Raw genomic sequence first — 10,320 nt, forward strand, 5'->3', positions numbered from 1 at the left:
ATCTCTAATTGGATAATGAGATAGATAGAAAGATTGATGTTACCGTCATACTATTTCTATTGGTTCATAATAGACAACAAACACATGACTCAACCCTGATTGAATCAGGCGCTAATGGAATCGGCAAACAAGTGTGCCTGGTTCAAACATGACACTCGGTTTAAAGATATGGTTCAACTTGAAATTTTAATCAGTGCTTTGAGATTGGAGCCAGCGACAAACACAGACTCTGGAGATGTCCCATAGACTATGTAACCGTAACCTGCAGCAGACAAAAACTCCTTACTACAAAACAATACGTCACGAGTTTCTTCATGTTTTTGGCCTGATGCATACACAAACTAGATGGGACAGGAATAAATATGTTAATGTTAACACCAAAAATCTTGTGGACTCTAAAGAAGCAAGATATCAGTATGAAATATGTGAAGACTGTGACACACTTGATGACCCATATGAATGCAATTCAATAATGCACTGTAAGGCTAATACCTATGCTATCAACCCCGAAAAACCAGTTATGACTTCCATAAATAAATCATGCATCATAAAACCCTCCAATTATCTAACTAACGAGGACTGGAAACTCCTAAACAAAGCAGCAAAGTGCCCTAAAATCTAATCACAAAGAAAGTTGGTTCAGAACCTGATCATTTTCAATTTTCAAAATTTTTGGATAAATTTTTAACCTATGAGAAAATCTTGCATGTGTTTTTTATCGAGTTGGTTTCAATAAAATAATTAGACAGTAAATCATATAAATCATATACACAAGAGAGAAATACTGCTTATGAAGCTATGATTTTATGTGCTTTAGTATTTTATGAAACTATTGTGTACTTTATCATTCATACTTACTTTGTGGTAAATTTTTTATTTACATGTTAAAAAAAATAATAATCATCGTGCTATAAAATCAAAATACCTGTAAAATGTAGGAACATGCTATAATGAAATCATCATGGTATAATGTTAAATTAGCTCTATATTATAGCATCATGCTTTAAAGTTTTAATTGGTTACCTTAAATTAAAATTTATATTTTTAGAATAATGGTGGAATTATGAACCCCTAGGAAGGATATCTGAATCCCTCCAGTGGAATTATAAACCCAAAGGAAGGACATCTGAATCCCTCCAGTGGAATTATAAACCCCTTGGAAGGATAACTGAACCCCTCCAGTGGAATTATAAACCCCTTGGAAGGATATCTGAATCCCTCCAGTGGAATTATACACCCCTTGGAAGGATAACTGAATCCTTCCAGTGGAATTATAAACCTCCAGGAAGGATATCTGAATCCCTCCAGTGGAATTATAAACCCCTTGGAAGGATATCTGAATCCCTCCAGTGGAATAATAAACCCCTAGGAAAGATATCTGAATCCCTCCAGTGGAATTATAAACCCCCCGGGAAGGATATCTGAATCCCTCCAGTGGAATTATAAACCCCTGGGAAGGATAACTGAATCCCCCCAGTGGAATTATAAACCCCCAGGAAGGACATCTGAATCCCTCCAGTGGAATGTAAATCACCCTGCGTAAAATTTTGAATTAAAAAAGCATTTTTTCAAACCCCTCCAGTGAAAAAGAATTCCCTCCGGTGGTCTCCAGTGGAGTCAAATCTTACTACGAACTTCCGTGACTCCAAACTATAACAAAATGAATTGTTTGAAGTTTTTTTAAAGGTTTTTTAACAAACCCAATTAATTGTTTTTTATTGGTTTTTTTTTCTTTATAGTTTCTCTGGTTTTGTTCATTTATTCTTACATTTTCTCTGAGAATATATTTATTGCAATATTTAACCCTATGAAGACTGGGGGGTCTGCATCTATGTATTGCCCCCCCTGAAAAAGGCCTTAGAGAATAGATATAGGATTGAAATGCACTGTTCATATCCCAATTTGTCAGGGGAATGGTCTTATATATAACTATCTCTCTTCAGTTTGTAATAGATAGATGAAATAATAACAGAATATATAAATTTATTTCACTTTTTAAAATAATTACTGTGTGGAGAGAAATTTTCTAATGCTCTCAGTCAGTTCAACCCTAGAGAGAAATTTGTCTGAATCTACATAGTACAGAAGGTTCTAATGCTCTCAGTCAGTTCAACCCTAGAGAGAAATTTATCTGAATCTACATAGTACAGAAGGTTCTAATGCTCTCAGTCAGTTCAACCCTAGAGAGAAATTTATCTGAATCTACATAGTACAGAAGGTTCTAATGCTCTCAGTCAGTTCAACCCTAGAGAGAAATTTATCTAAATCTACATAGTACAGAAGGTTCTTATGCTCTCAGTCAGTTCAACCCTAGAGAGAAATTTATCTGAATCTACATAGTACAGCGTGTCCTAATAAACATGGGAATTAAGTGACAACTTCATGTCGTCTTTGTTCCTTGCGGCAGTATTTCGTTATCACAATTTTATAGTAGTATTTGAATTAAAATAGTTGGTCCCAGGGATTTCCAAGATGAGGTCTACCAATTTTAAACCTTCAAAATTAGTTCTTGTAAAATTGAAACATTTAAAATCTAAAAATAAGCTTGAAAGAGGGGCGCGAAGCACCCTGGAATCTGTGTATTTTATAAAAGTCACCTGGTATTGAAAAAACTTGATTGGTCTGCTGATATAATTTCAGGTATACCTGAATATTAAATGTTTAATATTATATTATATTATATCAAATTTACATCAAAGATAGTAATAGTTGTTTTGAACAAACAAACTTTTTTAGAACGAACAAAACTGTTCGGGGAAAGGGTGTCGTTTAGAAAAAAACAAACAATGGATAAACAAAAAAAAGATTAAAAATTAAAAAACGATTTAAAATAGTTTGAACAAATTTGAAAAACCATCATCTTGTTACTAAATGAACTATTTTTACAAAAGATTTGGGAAAACGATCGTTTTTTACCGAACAAACTAATTTTTCTAACAAATGAAAAAAAACTATAGTTTATTTTTACTGAACAAACAATAATATTGAGTTATAGATTTTTCTGAACAAACAATTTTACTGAACGAACTATTTTACTGAACAAACGATTTTACAGTGATAACACGAAGAAAATAGATTAAAATTGAACAATAATTTTTAAAATAAACAAAATCAATTTTTTGAACAATTGAAAAAAAACGAAAATAATGTGTCCTTCACAAACGATGAACGAACCAAATGAAAAAAGTCAAAAGTGTACATCTCTACAAAGACATGGTAAAAGTTAGATTCAAGTTCTGAAAATGTCGTCATCATTGTAAAATCTAAGTTTTTAAAAATTCGAATTTGCCAACATTTAAAATTTAGTATTTTAAATGTATTTATAAGTTTGTTTAAAGGGACTGTATAGCGTTATTACAAGTGACCTCTTAAAGTAAAATCTGTTAGATCTGTATAGGTTCCCAAGTTTAATGTAAAAACAAAGAATTATTTTTAAAATCTATTTCTGTATCTAGTATTTTGAAACTAAAACTAAACTAAAAATATTATTACAATTTGTCCAAAACGTTTGAAAGAATCCTTCTAAAAACTTGATAATTATGGTCATACTCTTGTTCCTTGTCTACCCTACTCACATCTTATTGAACCCTTCTATAATGTTGTAAAAACCTTATATCATTGTGTAGTGCCCTTCTAACAGGTTGTTATAACCTTCTCTTACCTAAGCATACTCTTCTATCAGGTTCGTATAACCCTCTATCAGCTTTGTAGAACTTTCTCTTATGTTTTTATACCCTTCTAACAATTCTTGGTATACCCTTCCGAAACCTTGCATTACCATTCAGCTTGTTATACCCTTCAAACAGATTATCTTACCCTTCTATCAGCTTGGCAGTTTGTTATACCCTTCTAACAGATTATCTTACCCTTCTATTAGCTTGGCAGTTTGGTATACCCTTCTTTAAGGTTGTGATATTCTTCTTACAGCTGTAATACTTATCTTTCAGTTTTTTTCTACCCTGCTAACCGTTTGTTATACCCTTCTTTAAGGTTGTTATACTCTTTAATCAGCTTTTTATATTCTTATATAAAGCCTGTTATACTCTTCTATCAGCTTCTTATACACTCCTAACAGCTTGTCATGCACTTTTAACAGCGTGTTACACATTTCTATCAGGTTGTTATACCCTTCTAACGGCTTGTTACATCCTTCTAACAAGATATTGACCTGGTTATCTTCTGACAGCAGAGAAGAATAAACACTAAGATGACCCGACTGCTGGAACTAGATATGTTCAGTTCAACTAAAAAAATACATTTTCATAATTTTTTCATCAACCTGTAGATATTATCCACAAGTTTGCTTTTATTTTAATTGGCGGGAGTGCCGGCGTTGCCCGTGGAATTAAATAAGATAATTTTGAAAAATAATATCGGGCTTTAAAACAATATTTAAATTTATTAAGCCTATGTTACCCATCCGGTACCCATGGGTTTCCTAAAAAAATTCAGCCCATTTGGTCCAGCTGTTTGGCCAGCTATAGCTGACATATATGGGTAAAAGAGCTTTATTATATTAATGGTGTCAAATTCTAAACATATGTTGGCATAAACGGAAGAAAATAAATGGAAAAAGATAAGCGTTCTTTATTTTTTTACTTTTTCAAACTGATCTATTGAAATCAAATCTAAATATTTGTGTTCTTTTCTGTGAATAGTTCGTCAATTAACATTATTTTGGATACTTTCAATGACAAATTAAAAATATATTTCTGCTTTATACCGAAAGTTTTTTATTGATAACTTATTCTTTGCTTGAAAGAAATTAGCATAAAGCGATTAAAGTAGGGTTTGCAGTGAACGAAACGTTTCGCGTAAAAATGCAAAGAAATGCGAAATTTCGCGAAAATGAATGAAGCGAAAATACGAAAAAGAAGCGAAATTTCGAAGAAAAAAAATTTCGCAAAAATTCCGAATTTTGCGGAAATATTTTTGTAAACAATTTTTTTGCGAAAATTTCCGCAGAAATTTTGCATTTTTTATAATTTAGAATTTTTTGTGAAATTTTTGCATTTTTTCGCGAAATAGATTAAAGCGAACGAAATGCAAAAAAATGCAAAAAATTTCGCATTTTCGCGAAGCGATTTTTTCCTTTTTTGCTGCAAACCCTAGTTTAACGACAGGGTTAAATTTTAGCAGGAAGTAGGAACGAAAGTTGTCATTTTTAATAAACACATCCATTTTTCATCATTTTAAACCTTTAATTTTTTTCAAAAATGGCTAATCCGTTTTGTTAATGTTGCGTTACTTCTCGCAAACTTCCATTTTATGAATGAAACTTTGCCCAACCCTAAATATATTTAAAAAAAAAAAAAAAACTTTTTAAAAAGAAATTACCTGTACTATATATTGCTTGTCGATATTTTCTATATGATTTAACTTAAGTCTCTCTAGTTTAGGGCCTATCATCTCAAAAAATTCTCTTATTGGGTCCCTAAACACTATAGTTTCAGTAGAAGTATATATTTCCATTTACTGATAGCGCCGATTGAAGGATTCATAACTCTGATTGGATAATGAGATAAATAGAAAGATAGATGTTACCACCATACAATTTCTATTGGTTCAGATTAGACAACAAACACATGACTGAACCCTGATTGGATCAGGCTCTAATGGGCTCGGCATACAGGAGTGTAAAATCAAAGCTTATAAAGGATGAGACTTCATCGATGTCTCTACCTGAAACTTTTATAAATAAACTATCTGCTGGTCAAATGTTGGCTACAAGGAAGTGTTGTTTCAAAAAATTATATGGGGGTTATGCTGAATTTCAAAAAACTATATCTGTTGCGTCTTCCAGGAGAAAATTAATAAAACGGTTAATGCCACTTTTTTCCACTCAAACAGCAAATAATTTAATCAAATCTAAAACTGATCCAGATTTAATCGGTTAATTTAAATGTGTAACTGTACAATGTACATAGCTTGATGAAGGAGACTGACCATGGTTCCTGGATTCCGGTTCACGCACCCCTGACCATTTAGTAAAAGTAAATTCAACCTAAAGTCTGACCGCGTCAATCTTGTTGCACCGGCTAGTCCTATTGAGTGTCTGCGTTATTTACCCGATGTCCTGGCGATACTGTACAAACTGGGACCAGAAAATTGACCTGGCTCGGAAATTCAAATGTACTATGGCTGCCCGTGGGTTTTTCTGTTCCCGGATTTTCCTCAAAATTCTTGAGCATTCTGTACTTCCATTTGAAAAAAATTGTGTAAAAAACGTGATTTTAGCCTTGAATCTGTTAAATCTATATAATATAGGAGATGTGTCCCCTACTTGCTGACATCTCCACCATTAAGCTTGAGCTGAACCAGTTGTGGAAGAAGGCTTAGAGTATTCAGTTCACACAGTTCCTCACCATCGTAGAAGAAACTTACTTCTCTGAAATAAAACTTATAGAATAGGAAGACATGGGTTAGGCAAAGTTCCATTAACGAACTAACGATTTTGAAAACTACTAGCCGTGCTTGAACAAAAAGAACGAATTTTATTCTTTTCTTCTGCTTAAAATTGCATGAAAGTTTTGCATATCTTTTTTTCGCAAAGCGATGTTAGTTATAAAAGTATAGAGCGAAGCCAATTTTCATTGCATTTAATTCTTGTTATTTCTTATTTGACTGGACAACTAACCTGATATAAGGACACATCTTGGAAACTCGAGTCATTTGTTTTCTCGAGTGAAAATGGTAGATCTCAGAACAACAAAACTCCTGAGAATAGAAAAATTTGAAAAATTAAAAATGCGCTAAAAAAATGGAAGTTTTAAAATTAAAGAAATTAAAAGCGTAATTTTAAGATTAAAATATGTTTATCTGATCTATAATGTAAAAGATATTTTGCTCAGATCTGATAAAAATTACAAAAAAAAACACAGAAGACCTGGATTTTTAATCTAGGACTGGGATCACCCCTCCTCCAAACCTGAGTATCTTCCATCTCAACAAACTCCAATACATCACATAAAAAATCACCCTAAAAAAAGAACAACAAAAAAAATTGACAATTTAGATTTATTTCTTTCAGCCATTTAAAAACATCTAGGGGCTTCACAATAACCCTGAGGCAGATACCTAATTAGAAGTTACGCGCATGCCTCGTTGAATGACAATTGACAAGAGAGAGAGAGCATACGCACAATTCCTTTGGGCTTCTGCCTCAGGGCTATTGTGAACGCAAACCCCCTAAATCTTGAAAAGACGACATCTGGTGTTATATCTGTATTGCTATTAATCCATGAAGGAACATATCTCTCGTCTCAAAACACCAATGATTTTAACCCTATTTCTTTGCAACCTCATTTAAGAAATAGAAAACGTAAGTTTGAACGGAGTTATCAATTTTATAGAGTTCAACTTTTTTTAATTGAAAGCTGGATATAAAAAAATTTAAAAAACAAAATATTAAAATATTGTACTAACCATTGGCAAGTTTTTGAGTTTCGGCAACCCAAATATTACAATAGCCAAAGTTGCCATACCTTAAAAAGAACAGTCATATCAAACAAACTTAATTTTTATCTTTTTTCATTTAAATGGAGAAATTAGGAATTTTGTGTCTTGTTTGTTTTACCTACATTGGTTTCTGTAATCCCCAATAGTTCAAGGTTTTCTAAACAACAGAATAACATTTCATTTCATTTCTAGCTTGGGAATTAAACTCAATACAGAGAAGATAAAGCCTCCAACATTCTACATCTCAGTGATAAAAAGAGGTTAGACATGGGGAAATCCTGCATCAAGTACTTCATGTACATCTACAAGATCATCATCAAGTACTTCATGTACATCTACAAGATCATCATCTGTAATGAGTCCCGTACCCAAGTTTATTAAAACATTCAAGAACTCAAACTTGCTAAATCCAAGCTAGCCAAACCCTGTTGTTTTTACTGAAAACTAAGAGATTAATACTTGATCCAGAATAGCGCGATAAGCACTTATGCATTTTTGCTTTATGCATTTATCCATAATTTTTGATGATTTCTTAAAAGTTTATCTCTCGTTTTTCTATCATTGAAAATTTAATCATCTAGCTCGTTATCTTATCTGAAAATAAACAGGGCGACCAAGCCACTTTATAAAATTATAAATTTATGATTTTTTGTTTGTTTTGCTGTTCAATAAAGTATTTGAGAAGAAGTTCCATTAATTAAAAGGATTCACCTGTCCCGCCTTTAAAGCTATTAGTTAACAGTGTGTTACATCTGTTCATAAAAAACATTATTTTTTTAAAGGGAGTGTTCGCGAAAAATGAAAGTGGGTATAGGTTTAATGCGATAAAAAAGCGCTTTTGATCGCCACTAATCTTACTTTTATCTGTTGCGTCTATAAGGAGAAAATTGTTAAAGACGTCTCATACCGAATGACTTAGCGCCCATACAAATTCAGAAAATTGCAACAAACAACTTAGACCGTAAAAAATCAATTTAATTTCAAACAAATTATTCAGATATTACAACCTATAGTCATCGATTATCTTTCGCCACATTTGTATAAAGTTTATATTTTATAATAATTTTTAATTAATTTGTTTTGAATTTGATTATTTCTCTTGCAGCTTGCGCAACTATTTAAGAATGCCGCGGACCACTCACATTTTTCGAAATCAGTTAAAACGTTTTCTATAAACAAAAAAGAATAAAAGAACAACTCTAAAAGCTTGAAGATGGTTAAATTATAAATAAACGTGTGATTGAATTTAAATCAAAGAAACTGAAAGCATTCAAACTAGGTGTAATGAAAGATATTTCTAAAAGCGTGTAAACTGCGCAAATATGCATTAACTGACGTTTGTTGTGTAAATTGCACAGCTTGCAAGTATGAAGGAAAAATTACTTGTTTTGGTTTTAAGGGATTCTGTATTTTTAAATCTGTAAAATACAGTGATAACCAGAAAACAATGGATAGCAAGACGACATTACAACAATACTTGATGTATAAGTATGAAGGGAAAATAACTTGTTTGGTTTGAGGGATTTCTGGACTTAGGAAAATGTTTCAAAAAATTTAAAGTTTAACAAATTCCAAAATTGTTTATACTATACAGTTGCTCTCCTTATCAGAATAATTTATTTAATTCTTTATCTTAAATCCAGGTTTTAAAATATATCAAACGCTGTGTGAACAAAATTCAAAATTTGGCAAATAAAAGATCCAGACTGTAAAGAATACTTGCATCAATGTTCAAGACTGTAAAGAATACTTGCATCAATGTTCAAGACTGTAAAGAATACTTGCATTAATGTTCAAGACTGTAAAGAATACTTGCATCAATGTTCAAGACTGTAAAGGATACTTGTATCAATGTTCAAGACTGTAAAGAATACATGCATCAATGTTCAAGACTGTAAAGAATACTTGTATCAATGTTCAAGGCTGTAAAGAATACCTAAATCAATGTTCAAGAATGTAAAGAATACTTGTATTAATGTTCAAGACTGTAAAGAATACTTGTATCAATGTTCAAGACTGTAAAGAATACTTGTATCAATGTTCAAGACTGTAAAGAATACTTGCATCAATGTTCAAGACTGTAAAGAATTATTGCATCAATGTTCAAGACTGTAAAGAATACTTGTATCAAAGTGTGGCAACGCTTTGACCTTTGAATTTGCCTCGCTAACTTACTTGTACATTTATGAAGCCCTGTACATGTACATTTTAAATTTGTATAATACAGTGATAACCAGAAAACAGTGGAATAGCAAGACAACATTACAACAATACTTAAGTGTATTTGAAGTGTTTACAAAACAAATAGTTTTATAAAACGAACTAAACTGAATCATCAATTTAGGGAAATGTGACTGGTTACACTGCACACTTACTGTTCCTTTTACCTCATTTGATTCTTGATCAGATATATTGATTCTAAAAGTCGTCTTCCTATTTCAGAGTATTCTGGTTATCACTGTTCTTGTTATTATTAAGTAATTGGCAAAATTCTCATAGATTTTCACGTGTGAACTTGCAATCTAGGCCAGAAAAGACTCAATTTCATTGTTCTCAATTATAATGGTAGACAATTAAAGATTCCGACTTAAAGTTCAGATCTGTACTGCATTGTACAGGGTGTCCCAATAAAATGGGATTTAAATGACGACATTGAAAATCGTTTTCGATTTCCATTAGTTGGTAATGGTAAATTACAAAATAAAGACTCAATAATGAGATTTTCAAAATGTGGTCTGCCTTCTTTGTATCTTTAAAATTGATGGAGATATTAAACAATTGTAAAATTTCCTTGACTAAAAGGTGCAAATATAGTAGACCACATTTTTTAATTCCCGAGATTAGTAGTTTTGATTATTAACA

At 31.9% G+C, this 10,320-nt stretch overlaps 1 protein-coding gene across 2 annotated transcripts; it reads right to left on the bottom strand.

The window, feature by feature from the left end:
- Positions 1-1,916: 1,916 nt before the first annotated feature.
- Positions 1,917-7,984, bottom strand: LOC111716247 (uncharacterized). 2 transcript variants are annotated; one of them, XM_023491685.1, is made up of 9 exons: positions 7,577-7,984; positions 7,426-7,484; positions 6,887-6,979; positions 6,638-6,717; positions 6,284-6,388; positions 5,338-5,434; positions 4,169-4,244; positions 2,598-2,646; positions 1,917-2,050 (listed from the first exon to the last, which is right to left on the bottom strand). In XM_023491685.1, the coding sequence occupies exons 1-7, from the start codon at positions 7,632-7,634 to the stop codon at positions 4,236-4,238; spliced, it is 501 nt and encodes a 166-aa protein (XP_023347453.1). In that variant the 5' UTR covers positions 7,635-7,984; the 3' UTR covers positions 1,917-2,050; positions 2,598-2,646; positions 4,169-4,235. The 2 variants fall into 2 exon arrangements, with proteins under 2 accessions (XP_023347453.1, XP_023347452.1); XM_023491684.1 differs by lacking the exon at positions 1,917-2,050 and adding an exon at positions 2,418-2,494.
- Positions 7,985-10,320: the final 2,336 nt, after the last annotated feature.

This window comes from Eurytemora carolleeae, unplaced genomic scaffold, assembly GCF_000591075.1.
Source record: "Eurytemora carolleeae unplaced genomic scaffold, Eaff_2.0 scaffold1998, whole genome shotgun sequence".
Taxonomy (NCBI): Eukaryota; Metazoa; Arthropoda; class Copepoda; order Calanoida; family Temoridae; genus Eurytemora; species Eurytemora carolleeae.

What these genes read in the sequence shown, in the direction of transcription:
- LOC111716247 (XM_023491685.1), bottom strand. Translation starts at nt 7,634, where the DNA reads ATGTTATTCTGTTGTTTAGAAAACCTTGAACTATTGGGGATTACAGAA. An exon ending in GATTACAGAAACCAATGTAG is followed by an intron (nt 7,485 to 7,576) that starts GTAAAACAAACA and finishes GTTCTTTTTAAG; the next exon opens with GTATGGCAACTTTGGCTATT. An exon ending in GTCCTAGATTAAAAATCCAG is followed by an intron (nt 6,718 to 6,886) that starts GTCTTCTGTGTT and finishes TTCTATTCTCAG; the next exon opens with GAGTTTTGTTGTTCTGAGAT.